The 18,412-nt window shown below is 40.4% G+C and overlaps 2 protein-coding genes across 9 annotated transcripts in view; one reads left to right on the forward strand and one right to left on the reverse strand.

The window, feature by feature from the left end:
- CLCN3 (chloride voltage-gated channel 3) overlaps window positions 1-16,677 on the reverse strand; it is a 61,621-nt gene extending 44,944 nt beyond the window's left edge. For 3 of the 8 annotated variants that reach the window (XM_030449477.1, XM_030449476.1, XM_030449469.1), the window contains exons 1-2: window positions 16,553-16,673; window positions 2,823-2,998 (exon numbers count right to left, since the gene is read on the reverse strand). In XM_030449477.1, coding sequence (XP_030305337.1) covers window positions 2,823-2,982 — 160 coding nt within the window. In that variant the 5' untranslated portion in view covers window positions 2,983-2,998; window positions 16,553-16,673. Of the gene's footprint in view, window positions 1-2,822; window positions 2,999-6,653; window positions 6,725-8,141; window positions 8,200-16,552 lie in introns of those variants that run through there. The other 5 variants (XM_030449474.1, XM_030449478.1, XM_030449470.1 and 2 more) reach the window with 4 other exon arrangements.
- A 215-nt stretch (window positions 16,678-16,892) lies between these two features.
- The window catches only part of NEK1 (NIMA related kinase 1), a 44,671-nt gene continuing 43,151 nt past the window's right edge, over window positions 16,893-18,412 (forward strand). Inside the window, exon 1 of the mRNA XM_030449695.1 lies at window positions 16,893-17,151. Coding sequence (XP_030305555.1) covers window positions 17,067-17,151 — 85 coding nt within the window. The 5' untranslated portion in view covers window positions 16,893-17,066. The remainder of the gene's footprint in view (window positions 17,152-18,412) is intronic.

Genomic DNA, 18,412 nt, shown 5'->3' on the forward strand with positions numbered 1-18,412 from the left:
GTGAAAGGACATTCATGTGTTGGAAAAATTAATTGTCTCGTCTTTAATTTGCTTGAACAGTTAACCTCTGATGTGCTACAAATTTCTTAATTATATAGAACCACCTGGACTCACTGAAAACTACATTCTGCTCCTCAAATGCCATAATATTAGTTCACTATAGTATATTTTTAATGTTGGTATAAACGACACTGAAAATGGACTGGTTTTATCCCTCACTAGGCAAAGGACTCCAGCTCACAGGTAAGGACAGTTTAGGAGAGCTACAGTGTTTTGCACCATGACCTGTTGGCATACTCTTTGTTTGTTTGTTTGTTTGTTTTTCTTTTCGTTTAGTGGCACTGCTCTCACTGCAAGGAGATAGTAGCGACTGTAGCAGCAGCTTTTGAATTTCCAGTTCACAGGTTGTCATATTAAGGTTAACTATTGCCAATTTTATGTTAACACCATATGCCACACTGTAAACTGCCTCCACACTGAAGTCACAATATAAGCAACAACGCTCCATCAACTGATTCAGGAATCACTGAAGCTATTGAAAAGAATGCCAGCTCACTCAGGACTCAGATTCCCACAGACAGATCAAAGTACCTTGAGATGTAAACACCAGAGAGATAAATTGTTTGCACACCGGTGTTTTTACCACAAATAGGGTTTTATCATCTGATTTCAGTCAGTGCCTTGAAAAATTTGCAGTCTGACAACATTACAAAAACCCAATTCCTGATGAGCTTGCCCTGCATTTAAATAAAAATATAGTGGAAACTTATGCTGTCCTCTCTAACATCATATAAACAGCCTTTAATTCTGAGTAAAATTATGGAGATCTCTCAGTTTCACCTTGCTAGGTGGCTAATCCTGCATCATAGAAGGAGAAAGTTTGATGTTTTGAAGAAACTTGTTACATTCTTCAAGCCCACTTAGTAGCCAAGAATTGCATCACCCAAATTTTAGAGGCAGGCAAGGCAAGTCAATGCCTAGAGAAAATTAAAAGATTTGACAATTCATTTTCTTATTCATATTCCCCAGTTAAAGTATTAATCTGATAATACGTTTAAATTCTGAAGATTCCACTGCTGCTTATAAAGAATTATCCTTTTCCCCCCAGTTAAAGTTATAAAACCCAATGAATTAGCCTAGCATAACAATTTTTAAAAACCTAAGTACTATAGATCTCCTCCTATAGAATTTAAACCAGTGAACATTAGCTCATATGACTTCACTATTAAAGAACCTGTAGCTTCTAAATGATAAATGTAAATGTCAAAATTGACATGGTGTCCTGGTTTCACTGGGACAGAATCACAGACTGTGATTCCACATGTGGCCCATGGTGGCTGGGCCATTAGTCAGCCGGGAGATACGAGCTGCAGGCATGTGCAGCAATTAGCATTGCTTTCAATAGTGTAAGTAAAACAAGTACTTACTTTTTGGACTCAATTTAAGGCTCTAGTTTCACAGCAAGCCATGGACAGAACACTGTCTCTAAAACTATTATTTTATATATATGTGTGTGTGTGTATATATATATGTATTGTATATTGTTATATAACTAGAGTAGCTTCAGGCTTTCAATACAGGCTGCAAACATTGTCAGACAAGTAAGGCACTCTATTAGAAGTGTACTCAGAACAATATTACACAATGAATCCAGTTTTTAATTTAATTTCCTAGCTATCAGATGCTTGACTTCATCATGTTGGTGTTCTCCAAGAAATTTGGCAGAATGAACTTTTAGATAGATTGAAAATGTCCTGGCTCTTGAGACCTGTGCTGGTATACAAGTTAAATAACTGCACGTTTCAGACATATCTAATTAGACAGAAGGTATACAGATGAGAAGGATGTTCATAGTGCTATGGAAAAACTATCTAGTGTAATGCCAACATCCAATTGCTAAGTGTGGCAAAAGGAAAATGAATAAAGGAACAGACTGCAGGGACGAAAGAAAACTGAATGTTAAAGGAAGAGGAAAAGATAAAAAAAGAAAATTCAGGAGGATGAATTTAATTTTAAGCAAAGTAAGAGACAGTGACAAGAGTATATACTTAACTAGGTTTACTTTCTTAAGCACAGATTTTTTTCTTTTGCTCCTTCTGTTCCCCTTTGTCCATTACTAAGAGAATATTAATGCTTTCACTCCATTAACTGATTTATTAAAAAAACAAAACAAAACAAAACAAAAACAAAACAAACAAAAAAAAAAAACAGAGAGGAAGAGCTTCCCAGTTCTTTCTTTGTATCACTTCAGTGTTTTTATCAGTGCTGACAGTAACAACTTTTCTTTGCAATTTTTCACCTAGTCAAAAGTCCAATTCATATGGATGGTTGAACTAATTTTCTGTTAATCTGTTTAATCTAACACCTCTACTTATATGTTTTTTGCATCTTCTACAGATATGAAGGTAAATCAAGCAGGAACAGATTTATTTCTAGAAGTAATGACTACAAGAGATTTTTAATTTCTGCCCCAAAGAAATACTGAAGACTTTGAGACTTCCAAAACCTTGCTGAAGCCAAGAAAGACCAGGTAGCTACAGAATACCCATCTTGACAAGTTCATAATTTGCCAGACGTGAGTTAGTATCAGAAGTCATCCCATACAACATTAACTGTTAATATCAGAAAAATATTCATCCAATTTTACTTTTAAAGCATTCCACTGAAGGAGAGATTAGCTACAGAGATACATTAATTAAGTTACATGAAAGGGTTGGGTTTGTTTATTAAAAAACAAAACAAAAACCCCCCAAAAGCAAACACACAAAACTACAGAAATACAACCCAGATAAATTCTGAAGCTGATATTAACATAAACTTACCAATTGATGCATCACCATCCAACAGATTGTCATCTTCAGAGGTCTGAAAGTCCATAATTACACCTGCTCCATCTAAAAGCTCCTCATCACTGCTTGCACTAGTTATACTGTTGTAACTGTTTCGGTAGTAGCCTCTATGAAACAGCTGCTCAGACTCCATTTAGCTGCTTTATAACCTATATAAAGAAAATGAGTTATTTTTTATTTGGATATGCATGAAAGACTAAGGAGTTTCTATCAAATAAAACACAGGTATTTCATGCTTTGCAAAAATAGTATTAAGGTCACAATACCACAAGTTACAACAACATAACAATAATACAGAACACTTCATACATAGAACATTTTACACAAATCTTTAGCTATTTTTAAAGGTATGATACCCATCCTTGGGCTTAGTTCAATGTTATCAGTGTGAAACCATCTAACTTGTAGTTTAGCTTGTTGGAATGCACACACCCCATGCGTACAAATGTACATTGCACTGTGGAGCTGGTGCAAAATCCTGCCAGTGCTAAGGTCAAATAAGTTTCTTTAGTTATGGTATATTTATACTCTGTCTACAGAGTGAAACAGATGGCAGGCTAAAGTTACAGTTCCCTGAACACAACTGTTCAGATTCTTTTGCACAGAAAAGTGAGAATATAAACATGGAAAGGAGGTTAGAATCTTTATGTTCAGGTAAAGCTTTCAAAACTCTTATCTATATACCTTTTGTTTAATTGTTATTTTACTTTTAAACACCATGACACATCAGGAACCCATGCATTTGTATATTCAGTGTAACACTAACACATTATGTCTTCACAGACTCAGGCCAAGTCCTCCTTTGCCTTGTAGAGTTTAATCCACAAAAACAACTGTTTAACTGGGGTGGGAGGGAGGACAAGACATGATCGCACTGATTTCATGCTCCCCTTTATCCAAATGAAGTCTCATGTTTATAATTTCTCAAACATCATCACTTTTTATTAACATAAAACAGCCCAATACACTTTTTTTCCAGTAGTAAGAACTCTCCCATTCCCTCTAAGTGGAGTCCCCAGTGCACCTTCAAATAATTTCATTACACCTCTTTTCCTCTGCTTATGCACAAATTCTGTACCCATTCACTGTGAATGCTACAAAGCTGTATCTACTGTAAATATCTAGCCAGCTGGCAACAATAAAAACAGGCAACAGGACTTCCAGTTCAGATCATTCCCTTCTACACAGCTGTTGAACCTTGTGTAGTTCAGCCAAACTACTTGTGCAGTACTAGGAGTTACTAACAGAGGTGAGACAGACAGCTTTCCCATACTGCCAAACAGTTCAGCCTTCTAAGTTACATAGAAGAAGGGGTGAAAAAAGAAGCAGTGATGTTTGCTGGGTAGCTGCAGATGGAACTCTCAGCACTGTGCAGCAGGGTGACAACACAAGATAAAATTCTATACAGGTAAATATGAATTATGTCACATGGCAAGGGAACAGCAGAACAATTCCCAACTTACCTCATAAAGCAATGGGCTCTGACCCAACTACTACTGTTCACAGATCAAGTAATAATCAAGTTACAAGATGGAGGTCAGCATGCACTATGAGTCCCCAAACTGACACAATTTCAATTAAGAGAGAACTTCATTAAACCACTGTATAAAAGGCAGCCTGTCTGCACCTTAAATAAAGCCAAAAAAAAACCCAAAAACCAAAAGCCAAAAAAATTATAGAGGAGATGGAATGAGTTACAAGAGAGCACAATGACAATGAAGTACAAAATAGCTTTCCTTTTGCAGGGCTACAAAATGCACCAGACTCCAGTCTGGAAACCATGTATCGTAGACGATAACACAACAGATATAAGCAGAATTAAAAATGACATGAAGAAAATGAAGAGCACCAATTGTTTTTCAGTAGTCCTTACATTACATATGAAAGAGACCAGGCAACAAGTAAAGAAAAATGGGATGATTCTTCACACAGCATCCAGGGAACTGGTGGAATTCTTTACTCTTTCAGAAGCATGCAATGGTTCAAAAAGCGATACAACAAATTCACAGAAGAAAGAAAACTATCAAGCACTATGAAAGATGAAACCTTTGCTGGAAATAGAGGCTAGGAGAGCATCTCGGAGGTGTGAATATGCTTATTCTGTTCTTACACTGTTCCCTAGAGATCTGCTATTGAGCAAGACTGGTCACCTCTGCTTTAATCATTCCCATTGCCTTAAAAAAATTATTTAGAATATTTACAATTTAAAAGAGTCTCTCTTCCAATAAATTTCTTCCATTCATTTTTATGTGAAAGTTCTTCTTGATCTACTGTTTTACAGCAACTGAGAAAACCGTCTTAATGGACAGCCAAAAAAATTTAACACTTAAGAAGCATATCCTATTTGAAAATAGTTGCTTATATCTGAAAACAATGAAAGCATCTCTATTTTTTTCCTGAAAATAGATCAGATCACAGTTACTAACTTTTTCATAAGCTAAACTTGAAACTCTTCAACAGATAACAACTTTTCACACTCACTCATTTTTGGCATTCCCAATAAAATGGCACCTACAAAGAACATGCCACCCCAAAAAGTCAGATCACAGTCTGACTATTTCATTGTTATGCTCACAGAAAGTCCTGTTACTTTCACTCTGCCAATATCACTTGGGTACCATCATAAATGGAAGCTACACAGCACAGATGAAATGAGACACTGGAACTCCCTAGAAGCGGGACTCTCATATTCCAATTGGCCTCCTGCTTGACCAAAATTTTATTTTTTTGCAAGGAGCCAGAAGACTCTCCTCAGTATGTATATTTTCTCTAGAAAAGTAGCACTAGAAAACGAAAAGGGCAAAACACAAACCCCTCCCTGTAGTGCATTGTAAGTTTTAGACTATTATGTTCTCTTCCTGTTGTATATAACTTTTTTTTTTCACTTGTAGAATCATAGAATCATAGAATTAGCCGGGTTGGAAGGGACCTCAGAGATCATCTAGTCCAACCCTTGACCCACCGGAGCAGTTGCTAGACCATGGCACTGAGTGCCACATCCAGTCTTTTTTTAAATGTCTCCAGGGACGGAGAATCTACCACCTCACCGGGCAGTCCATTCCATAGCCTAATCACCCTCTCCGTGAAGAAATTCTTTCTAATATCTAACCTAAACCTCCCCTGGCACAACTTAAGACTGTGTCCTCTTGTCTTGTTGATGGTCGTCTGTGAAAAGAGTCCAGTTCCCACCTCGCTACAGCCTCCTTTCAGGTAGTTGTGGACAGCAATGAGGTCTCCCCTGAGCCTCTTCTTCTTCAGGCTGAACAGCCCCAGCTCTCTCAGCCTCTCCTCATAGGGCCTGTGCTTGAGTCCCTTCACCAGCCTGGTTGCCCTCCTTTGGACCTGTTCCAGGACCTCTACATCCTTCTTAAACTGAGTAGTAATCATTATTACAAAGAAGGAAACAAGCAAGAGAATGACCATCCTTCAGTTAGCAATGGCAAAGAGTTATTTGTAAACATATCAAAACAACAAAGAGGTAGCAAATCTAGACCCCAAAAGGGCTACTAATTCCACATAAAGCTCAGGACCCCAAATCAAAATACAAACTCCTCCAAACATTCTTGAAGATCCTTACTGTTAGTGTGCAAAAGTGAGACTGTAACTTGTAAACCACAGGCAGAAACAAAACAAAAGCAATTACTTGAGCTCAAAGGGAATCAGTACTATAGTGTTAAGAGATGCAAATTAGGGAGGCATGAATTCTGTTACTAACACATTGCTGTTATCTTTGATACATACTTAGGGTATGGCTAAAGCCTGCTCAGTCTTTTAATTATAGCACCAAGTTTGGAAGCCACATACCAATTTTTCATCTATTAAAGACATTTTCCTGTTACAGTCTCAGCAGAACTATTTCTTACAGCATAAAAGTGGGGGATTGTAAGTGGAAGATCTTTTTTTTTTTTTTTTTAAAAAAAAAAAAAAAAAAAAAGATACAATTAAATTAAATTCCACAGCTTCAGTTAATCATACTACAAACCTGCTATTCAGAATAAAAGAAGCAACTCTCCCTTTGGATGTCTTTTTAATCACTTCAGAGAAATGTCAGAAAAGTCAATTACAGATACTATATCTTCCAATAATGAAAAATGCTTTCAACCTGGACTGCAAAGGAAGAGAAAGTTTCATCAATTAATCAGTAACTGACAAAGAAAACCCATGGACACTCCAGAGCCAGACCAGAAATTCTGTGAAGAATCCCTCTGTGAAAAACCATCATCTCTGCACAAACATGATTCCTCTGGCACAAGCATACCTACAACTATGTGGTAGGCATGATACTACAGGCCTTCTCTTTGTGTTTTGAAACACTACACCTTTATTGCTGCAAAAGTATTGCTTTTGACAGACTTCTCCAACAACCAAGCAAAAGCTGCAACATGAAAACCATTCATTTTGAGGACCCTAACCAAGGTTCTTAAGACCTTTTTCATTTATTCTTCACATTTCCAGAGAGTCAAGCACCCCAACTACTGCGTATCTGACACTGTGCTACAAATACAGCTTTGTATCAGCATGCAGCAATGGAAGGAATGTAGGACACTAAGACCATGAGTAGCCTTAACAGTTCAATAAGCTCCACACTGGACTAAAATATTACTTCTTGAGAGCATGTGAGTCACTAATTTGCCCACCACTACCTGCAATTAACTGAGAGTAGGACAGCTGAAGTGAACATACTAGATTTCCATGTCTGCCTTTAAGAAAAGCATTGTTTAATACACTAAGATACAAAGTTACAGATGGACTATTTTGAGCTGTGTTAAATGTTCAATGCAATTTAAAAATGTATGTTCTATACTGTTAGCAGGTACTGCCTTGATTGAGTGAAGAAAACTGAGCAATGAGGGCACAGAGAGTAACCTTCTCCTTGGAAAAAATAATAGCAGCAATAATAAAGAAAAGGAGGAGCCAGGAAAATTTTTTTTTCTATGGCTAGAGCAGTCAGAGGAGAACTGGTATGGTGCTACAGGTAGTTGCTATAGCCTGTTGCAGAGCAGCCTTTTTGGACAGTGGAAGAGTGCATTCATTCAAGAGAACCTGCACAAATGTTTATGTAGGTGTGAAGAAAGAACTAACAATTCAAGTTGCCATTTTATAATGTCAGATTAATTCCACAGATCCCGTTTTATCCAAATGGGCACTAAAAAGCAAGTGCACAAAGATGGAGGTTACTCAAGAGAAACTCCAAATGTGGAAAAATAGTACTTCCTGAATGTTAGCCAACTCCCCCCCCCAAAAAAAGCCTGAAAAAACAAACAAACAAAAAAATCCTACATTAGATCCTACCGTAACTCAGGCACTTCTCTGCTCTCAAAAGCCAGACATCCAGCTGATCTTTCAAGCTCTACAGATAAAAGGTCAAGCAGAGAATCAAGTCAGCTGAGGGAACCACTTCCAGTGCAGAGAAGTGTCTCTGGAGAAGACAGCAGGACAGTAGGTGTGTTTTACAGGACATTTGTTGTCAGGCGACCTGACTAATCTGCAAGTCTCCACTATGCCCTCTGTTGTTCCATACAAACACATGAAAATACTATCTCAAAGAGGTTGCAGGAAACACATGTATCTTAACTTAGTTATTCCCCTGGGAAGGGTAAAAACTTAATCTTCTAGATAGCAAATCTGCTTTGAATAGTTGAAAAAAATAAAGAGGAAAAAAAAGGAATAAAACAACAACAAAAAACGCAAGAATTGGTCTTAACAGAAGACTTATTTTCCAAACTCAGTAGAATCTTGATAAATCAAAAATTAGCATAACATGCATTTTTCTGTTTAGTACTAAGAGCTAAAAGGCAGTCATCTGTCCCCTATCTCACACATGCCTTCCTGCAAACCCTAGACAAGGACACTAAGTGAGAAATTCTGGGCAGACATAAAACAAAAGCAGGCTAAATTAAAATTGCTAATACAATTTTTACACATAAGAACGTGTTCTACAATAGAGGAAATGCAATGATAGCAATAGAAAAGTAATTTGATACACATTTTTGAAAAAAAACAACCCTTGGTCTCACCGGTGTCAAAATTACAATCTCATTTTCATCACAGACCCAACATATCTAGCCTCCATTTATTTATTTTGTCTGTCACATGACGAGTGATAAGCAAGATGAGACCATCACTCATCTGCCAAGCTTCAGGCCTGGAAAATAAATTAAAGAATCAAGAGGAATTTCTCAATGTATTTTTTTTTCTCAATAGAGGAGAACATTTCTAGCAGAACATTTCTTCACAGAAAGTCTCAAAAAAGTCTTACAGTTCAAATCAAATACAGAAGGGAAGATTAGCAAAATAGCAGCTTTCCTGAACTTTATCAAGATGGCTTAGAACACAAAAATTCTCAAGGATATTCAAGAACCAAACTGCTAAAAATTAGGAAATGCATATGCTAGCCTTACAAAAATAAATACACAGAAAATAATTCTCTGCAGCATTCAAAAACCCATGTGAAACTAACTTAACCAATCTCAGGAACAGGACTTCTCCTATTATACGAGCAATATATATAGCTCCTATTTTTCACTTAGAGAAAAAGTATCTTGGTCAATTCCTAGGAGACATTTAGAAAAATAAAGTCACAAAGGAGCACTGGCATTTAACTGAAGCTTTTTGAGTTAAAAAAACAATGAAACAAACCAATCCCCAAACAAAAAACATCTATTTGAGTATTGTCTTAGAACAGAGGAAAAAAACTCAGTTTACAAAAATATACATAGGAAAGGTTTAGTCTAGCTCCATTCACAGCTACTTCCAAAATAAAGTCAATGCTCATGGAGAAAAAATAAGACATACTCAATATTTTTTAAACAAGAAAGAAAGACAAGATCACAAACACAGGCAAAACTCCATGAAAATACAATACTTGTAAAGCATAAAAACAATCAGCTATTAAATTGTAACAAAAAGCAGTATTCATATCTACATTCTAGAATCTACTGAATCTTATTACTCTTAGACATAAAAACTTAATACATCACAACACCCTGAGAAGTTTTTCCACTTTTATGATACTTTTCACTTTTATGATACATACCAATACAGAATTATCTGACCTTCACAAAAGCAGAATCAGTAATAAATAATCGTTTTCTATACGGCATTTTATTTTCTCAGCTTAAAAAACAAAACAAAACCAACAAACAAACAACAAAAAACGTACAACTAATTACAGGATGAATACTGAACTCATGCTTCTAGTCATATGATTCCAAACATTAAGGGCATTGACTGTAATTTGTATAAAGTATTCAAAACTACATCATCTCCACTCCTTGAAATGTCATAACCACTAAGGCTGTGCTTAACCATAGCTGTGACAGCTGAAGACTTGTATTACCTGGCACAAAGATCCTGATCTACTTAATGGAAGGAATTGCTTCTTTTCACTTTCACCAAGTTAATAAGTGAGTACTTTTTAATTATTTTCAATCAAAACTGGCTGGATTAGCAAAGAAAAACAGTTACTCTTATTAAACTAACCTCAATTATTGGTATGTTAGAAAAAACTCTACCACACAGGCACAGTAATTAGCAGCTACATTACCGGTAGAGTCTTTAAGGGGGATTTAGTTAACAATTTAAAAAGAAAAAGAGAAGAAAAAATAAAAAAGGCAAAAATGCATGCAAGATATAGTATTGATTTCAAAACTAGTGGGTCAGTGCCCATTGCTGGAAATATTTTATCTAGGAAAAAAAAGATGTTCCATCCCCTTAGCAAAAAAAAAAAAAAAAATCTTCAGTGTTCCTTCTATGAACATCCTCAGATGACAATAACACTGAAATTTGCTAAGGTAACTGAAAGGTAAAACTCATACTACTCCTTTGAAGAGCAGGAACCATGACTGTACGTTTCACTGTAGACCATGTAATTTTTGCCAGTTGAGGCCTAGGCTAAGATGCTAATTTTCTGTTTGATGCAAATGCACAGCAACAGTGTGCAACCTTTTCTTTAAATTCTTAATAGGATTTTGCTTCTTGTGAATGTAGACTTCTGCTGCAGGTATCTGAGTGATACAAAACCAATGTATACACACTACTTTTCTTCATCCTTTCAGATAAATGCACTGCACAGTCTTTAGCCATGTGCACAGACTGATAAGTTAAGGGTCATACTTAAGTGTCTTTCAGATACAACTTAATTCAAGCTCAAAACATTTGTATCTGAATGATCTGAAAGTACTCAGGGAATGAAAAAGAAAGTGTAATATAAAGAAAATGAGAGACCATCGCAGAAAAAAGGCTTTGTGAACCAAGAGAAAGCATATGAGTGCACTGACTCCAGCAGAAAGATAAGCACTTGAAAACTATTAATTCTTGACACACAAAATTATAATTCAGGGTGCCGAACTGGAATGTGAAAAAGCAACATTAGCCACAGTTTAACTCTAAGCATCTTCGTGATAGCAACAGCTATCTTCCTACTGAATTCCAACTTCATAAACACAGAAAAGTCCATGACATCAAGGAAGAAATCCAACAGCGTTCTCCAAAATACAGCTTAGGCAGACAACTGCATGTGAAACCTTGTGGTTTCTGCTTACATCTCCTACTGATGATTTTCAAACTTCAAAGTGAAGAAAACAACAAATAAGGAACCATCGAAGCAATTTGCAGACGGCACCAGGATCTGGCCATGGCTGAATTTCTTGGCTCTAAGTAGACAGGAGCCACCTCATCTTTGGAAGTACAGCCTGTCCAACCATTACAGATTGCCATTCTGGTCTTCTTCAAATAATGAAATAAATAAATAAATATGCCTCGACACCTGTGAGCTTCTGATGTTAATAAATCAGACTGTTAATGGCTTGTTCCTGCTTTTTAATAAAAACATATACACTATCCAAAGGAGATTCTAAAATAGATTAATAAATAAATAGGGTAGCAAAGCCCTAGATGTACTACCAAAAGTGAAATATTCACTAAATCAAGTGTGCTAGCAGTTCTGAATGCACAGCAAGTTCCCCTCCTTTGAATATTCTTCTTTCCAGCTGTAAAACTTAGCCAACTGGCTGGCAAGCACAACTGCTAAAAATTATCTGTACTATGTCATGTAGACAATTTTCTGGCAGAGGAGTCTGGAAGGAAATTACCACTGTCAAGTAGCAGTATCAAGCTAAAAGCAATCATCAAGTTGGATATTTTATGAGGGAAAAAAAAAAAAAAAGTAAGTGTCTCTGTGGTAGATTTTTAATTTTGAAAATTACAGAAAAAAAGATACAGAGATACTTTACTAAAAGGTTGCTAGCTAACAGAGTTCAAAAGAATGACAGTTATCTTGTGTTACATTACCATGTTACATTATGTGTTGTAACATTACCATAGATGTAATGTTACATGTGTTACATGTATGTGTTACATTACCATAGAAAGGAGATCAATTCACTTGCTTCCAAGATCAAATTTATTAAAAATAATACATCTATCCAAAGAACTGAAAGGGTTTGTTTGCTACAGAGAGTTTTTTATTTATTACAGAAAAAAAAAAGCATTGAGATTCTTTCAGTTGTGGTATTAAGTGAATACTCAGTGCACATGTTGTCAGGTCATCTCAAATGTTCTGCAGTCTTGTAAGTCTTGTTGGATAACTTAAATGAGCATTCATGTCTCAGCATAATACAAAAGAAAACTCGTAAGTCTGTAAGACTGGTAATAATTTTAAGTATTTATTCATTCTTGCAGTGTTCCATATGAGAATACAAGTTTTCTGCACAACAAGCAGCAAAACTTGCAACAACAATTAAAAAAAAATCTTCAGTTGTCTTTCCTTTTGGAAATCTGTAAATTCACTTTTGCACATCATAAAATGAGAGTGTTTGGAAGCATATGGAGAGCTGCATTTTTCTTTCTTTTTCCCAACACATACACAACAGACAAATTAGTAACATAAAGCTCAGGGGAAAAGCTGAAATAGATCAAGAACAGCAGATAACACATCAAACCCAACAAACCTGGCAGAGAACACTAACTGGGAGATAACAATAGAAGAAATTCAAACACAATTTTAACATTCAGGAAAACAAGTACTTAAATTTTAACTAGCAGTATGTCAAAATATTAGGTTACTTCAGTAGCTCTATCTGTAATTTAAACATATTAATGAAGTGAAATTAGATTTTTATTATTTCCATTAAGAAACATTTCTTCATTATACAGCATGAACATGGGAATTGCACATTTGAGAACTTCCTCTTTGATAAATTTCTCTGAAAAAACTCAGGAAAATATCTCAAAATTGAGAAAAATAGTAACAGCAAAGGTTATTTTTGTCAAAGGGTCAGTGCTTTATTACCAAACTTAATTCACTTTTCATTTACTATTCCTCCTTGAACCTTCCAAAAGCACAGAGTCTACTCCTGTAACTAGAAAGCCTAAACAAAATACTTAACAAACAAAAAAGCTGAATGACTTGAAGTCCTAAAAGAGGGAAATAATTAGAATATTTTAGAAACCTCTCTGGAGCTCTAAAACTGATTTCTTACAAATCATAAGACAAGGCATTGTTTTGTCTAAACATTATTATCTCAGGTTATTTTATAAAGGTTTATTCTAGAAACAGCTATAGAAATTGTAACTGTCACCTTTTTTTAATACTCTGAGCATCTTCAGTTTCCAAAGCCTGGCATATTAACAAGTACAAAGTGCTGTGTAGCAGAGCCTGAAGCTGCATACCTCATTCATGAGCACAGGTAAATAATGGCCTCACACGTGCAGAGCTTTAGGAACTCAGCCAACATAGAACCTGCACTTTCAGGCTATGACAGAAGGGCATGACTGACATGGAGAGTACAGAATCGGGAACGTGCTCTCAAATCACACAGGTATAAAAACGACATCTTAGTTTGGGGAAAACGAGCAGTTTTGCCCATGATTACTGCCACTGCTGACTGGGTAACTACTGCTGCCAAGGACAAGCTAAAGCAAAAAGTTTAGGGACACAAAATGTTGACTCTGAGAATCAGGAAGATAAATTTTTCAAGCAACTCCAACTATCACTTATGATCATTTTTTCAAATTATCACAAGACTTTAGCCTGAAAACATGATCTACACAGAAACACCTATCCACACCTATCCACATGCATATGAGGTCACTTAAATGAGGGGAGGCAAAAAAATTCTCAGTGTTCCTAGAATGCCTTTCAGCAATGCTTGTGAACTTGAAACAGTGGTCCCAGCTTTACTGCTTACATTCAAAGAATACAACTCTGCTGTTCAAACACCAAGGTAAGAAACACACTGAGAGCCCCTAAAGCAAAGAGGTGGAGGAAAAAGCACCGAAGGGTACTTTCAGTGAATGGGGAGGACAAGTATTACACAGCTAGACTCAGCTGCTCATAGAATAACCACCACACTGGGTTCTTACTTGCAAGATACCGAAACATCAGTTTGTGACAAATATTAGGTATGGAAGAGAGCACAAGGGGAAACACAAACATAACCACCAAAGAAAAATGCAGACAAGCTTATAAACTAAAGTAGTTCAAAGCAATACAGTCTCGAAGAGCAAAGGCCAACAGCTTCAACTGTCTTTCATAGTCATGGATTTGGATAGGCTTGTTCTTATTACAAATTGGTATTAAGCAGGTGGGAGAGAACTGAGATATACCTCAGGATTACTTTAACTTCCAAGTATGCACCACAGGGAGAAGAGTTACCTTGTGAACCACTCACAGACTGGATGCTGCAAAGATCTGGGCAAAAACAAAATTTTCCCCAATTTCTAGAAATACTGCAATACACATTCTGCATGACATCAACTATTATCAGGTCAGGGTTTTTTCAGAACTGACACACAAATACTAAACAGAAGCAAACAAGGAATCTGGGCAATATATACCTTTTATTTTTACAGGTGTCGCAGACACACGCCAATTCATTTTGCTTCAAGCTGTGATTTTCAAGCTAACTGCAGTTTTCCAAAGCAGATGCTTTGCATTTTGACAGTCTGAGTACTGAACACTAAGTTTACATCTGCTTGCCAATCAAAGAGACAAGACATCAAATTTAAAGCAGTTAGCCAGTGTAAGACTTTTATCATAGAAAAAATTATGACAGCCACTGGTTTCTCTAGGGGCTCCTTTTACTTCACAAGTGTACATTTCCTAAAATACACAACTTATTTTTTTTTAATTTTATATTACAGCATATAAAAGTTTCCTAAAGTGGAGAAGCAGTATTGATAACTATCTGCTTTCAAATCTGTCATGCTAACATGTCCTTCATTCAAATAGCTGTTTTTGTAAAAAAGCACCTGTGTTGCCAAGGGATACAGAACATAGAACCCTTCACAGTGCATCAAGAAAAAAGGCAAGAAATACCAGTACCTGTGACACTTAAATAACCAAGAACTTACTTTCTTTTTTTCCAACAAATTCTGGACCACCAATTAGAAAGGTCCAGTAACCCCAAAAAGGAGGTGCAAGTATTAAGACCGAATTGATTATAATTTATGGATATCTTTCAAAAAATATTTTTAAGTGTATATATTTTAACAGAATTCAGCACCAGAAGCATTATTTTGCTTTTAAGGCCATGTGTTACCTAGTTTAGTACTTTTAAAGTGTGACACAGCAAATTCACTATCCCACACTGAATATATTTCACAGATAGAACACTATTTTTCATTGTCACATTTGCCACTGTTCATTTTAAGTGAGAATTGATAAATATTTGTTTTACAGTAAGCTCCACGTTCTTAGATTGGGAAGGGAAGGAGTTTGGATAAGCCAGGAAGATGTTGACAAAATGCTGTCAACTTCAGTTTTAACATCAGTGATCTCCAATCTTACCATTTAATTAAGAGGTTCTCTGAAGAACCCATTATCTTCCTCTCTTGTGTAACAGCAGCCTTACTGACCAAACCTGTGAGCTGACATAACGTGAGCAACTCAAGCAGAGTGATACTTGTAACACTGCTTACATGAGGAGGAGACTCTGGATCTTACAAGTGAGTAGGTTTAGGATTGACATTAGGAAGAAATACTTCACTAAGAGGGTGGTGAGACACTGGAACAGGTTGCCCAGGGAAGTTGTGAATGCCCCATGACTGTAAGTGTTCAAGGCCCGGCTAGATGGGGCTTTGAGCAATCTGGTCTAGTGGGAGGTGTCCCTATCGATGGTCCACGGAGGCGGGGGGGCGTCGGAACTATATCTTTAACGTTCCTTCCAACCCAAACCATTCTTCCAAGTGGCCGAGGCCCTCAGTTTTCCGTATGTGAAGAAAAGCTGCCACAGAACACCGAAATCAGGTGACAAAAGGCCACTCGCTGCGTAAGCACGCAGAGTGCTCCCCCTCACCCCAGCCTTTCCCCTTTCGGAGCAAAAGGAGACGTGAGCCGAGGGGTCCATGCGGAACCACCATCTCTGTCACTTCCCGACTCCCGGCCGCAGCACGAAGCCGTCTCGCTGACGAGGACGCAGCAGCCGCTGGGCAGGCGGGCCGTGCTGCGGGGGCTGCCTTCTCCTCTCCTCCCCCTCCCACCCCATCACGGTCGGGCCGGAGCCGCAACGTCGGCCCCGCTCGCCCCGACGCCAGCGGACAGGACCGGGAGGCACGCTCGCGGCCCCTCCTGTCAAGTCGCGATGCACCGGAGACTGTCCCCTCCGCCGAAGAGAGAGGAGGGGGGGGAGTCAGGGAGAGAGGGGGAGAGGAAGGAGGGAGGGAGGGAATGAGAGGAGAGCAGAGCCGAGTCCCGCCCCTACCTGTCCGGGAGGCGCCGCCTGCTGCTCCCCGGGGAGGCGCTGGTTCATCCTCCTGCAGCGCCGGGGCGGGCCCGCGGGACGCGGTGGTCACCGGCTCAGCCCCGGCCCAACGGCCCCTCCGCCGCCCAGCCCCGCCCCTCGGCACGGGGCGGGATTTCCTGCCACGCACGCACGCACGCACGCGCCGGCACTCGGCGCCTGCCGGAGTATGTGTCACCGCCGCGACTTCCGGTTCCCGGGGTCCGTCGCAGACAGGCGTCCGTCCCCTCACCACTCCCCTGAGGCGCGGGGGCCGTGGTGTGGTGTGGCGTGGCGTGGCGTGGCGTGGCGTGTCGGCAGCACCCCAGAGCAGGCGGCCGTTAGGCGCGTGCCTGGTGAGGCCGGGGCCCGGGCCTGCGCTCCGGTGCCGGTTCCCTGGGACCCGCTCCATGATACCCCCTCCCTGGTACTCCCTCCCCGCCTCGCCGGGGGCGCAGCGTGAGGCGAGAGGCAGACCCTTGTGTGAGGGCGGGCCATGCCAGGCCGAGCTCGCAGCTGGCCGCTGCGCAGAGCGTGCGGTAACGGGGAGTCTTCAGAACGGGGAGTAACGGGTGCCCCAGGTAAAGGAGGTGCTCAGAGCAGCGTGGCCTGGTTGGGCTGTCTGAACGCGTCTAAATGCTACAAGCGCTTCGGCTGCAGAATATGAACGTTTTGGTTATATCAGGGCCGAGCTGAGAGCGCTCTGAGGAGGGCACGGGGCATTTCAGTTCCTGCCCAGATGTCGAGGCCAGTAAGGAGTTAACTTAAATAGACATGGACAGGATTGAGGTTGCAGGATGATACCGGGGCAGGGTCAGTGGGCTTGTTCTTCCACATATGACTGGTAACATCCACGGAGGTTAGTTCATATAAGCAGTGCTTTGTAGCCTGCGCACAGGGGGATGGATTAAGCCAATTAGAAGATTGGAAAGAGCCTTGTGGATCACAAGCCTGCACTCGTACACGCAAATCACACGCACTTGTGACCGAGGGGTAGAGGGAACCGCAGAGGACACCTCGGAGCCCGCTGCCGCGCGGGCAGCTTGGCCTGACCGAGCACAGCAACTTGTGGGGTACGCCTGCCCGTACAGGTTTCCCTTCTGGGGAAGACACGTGCTGCCGGTGCCAGGACACAGAGTCACGCGGATCGTGGGTAGTTCGTGAAAGATTTATAGCGCCTTCGTTATTCTCACCCCCTGCACCCACACCGCGATGGCAAATGGCTCCGGGGATCGCTGCCCGCGGCTGCTGCAGGCGGTACCGCCTGAGCCCCGCCCCGAGGGTCACGTGCCCGCTGGCCGCGCGTTACCGGGGTGAAGCACCGCGCCGCTACCCCGAGCAGGGCGCTCAGCCGAGCTGCCGCCTCTCCCAATGGGAGCCGAGCCGAGGGGCGGGCCCGCCAATAGGCGCTGAGAGGCGGGCCCGCCGCCGGCGTGAGGCTCGGTGGAGCGGAGGGCGCAGCGGGGAGGTATGGCGGGATGGGGGTGGCGATAACAGCCGCTGGCGGGGTCAGGCAGGTGAGGGGTCGACTCTATCAGTCGCCCTGGGGCGGGGAATCCTCGGCCGCGTCTCTTGCTGTAGCGTCGGTTTTGCCCCAGTTGTGCGGGGGCGTCGGCCTGGTGGGGCCCGGCTGGGTAACGCGGCCAGACCTGGGGGCATCCTTCCATCGCCGGGCTCAGGCTACCGGGCACTGTGCGGTGCCGCTTTCTGTGGCCTGGTTGCGGTTCGGGTCTGTCGCCTCACCTCTGCGCCCAGCGACTGGCGGGGATGAGACGTGTGCCCTGGCGCAGAAGCCGCTTTTCGTGCGTGTCCGTGATGGATAAAATGAATACTTGCTCAGAG

This window comes from Calypte anna, chromosome 4A, assembly GCF_003957555.1.
Source record: "Calypte anna isolate BGI_N300 chromosome 4A, bCalAnn1_v1.p, whole genome shotgun sequence".
NCBI lineage: Eukaryota > Metazoa > Chordata > Aves > Apodiformes > Trochilidae > Calypte > Calypte anna.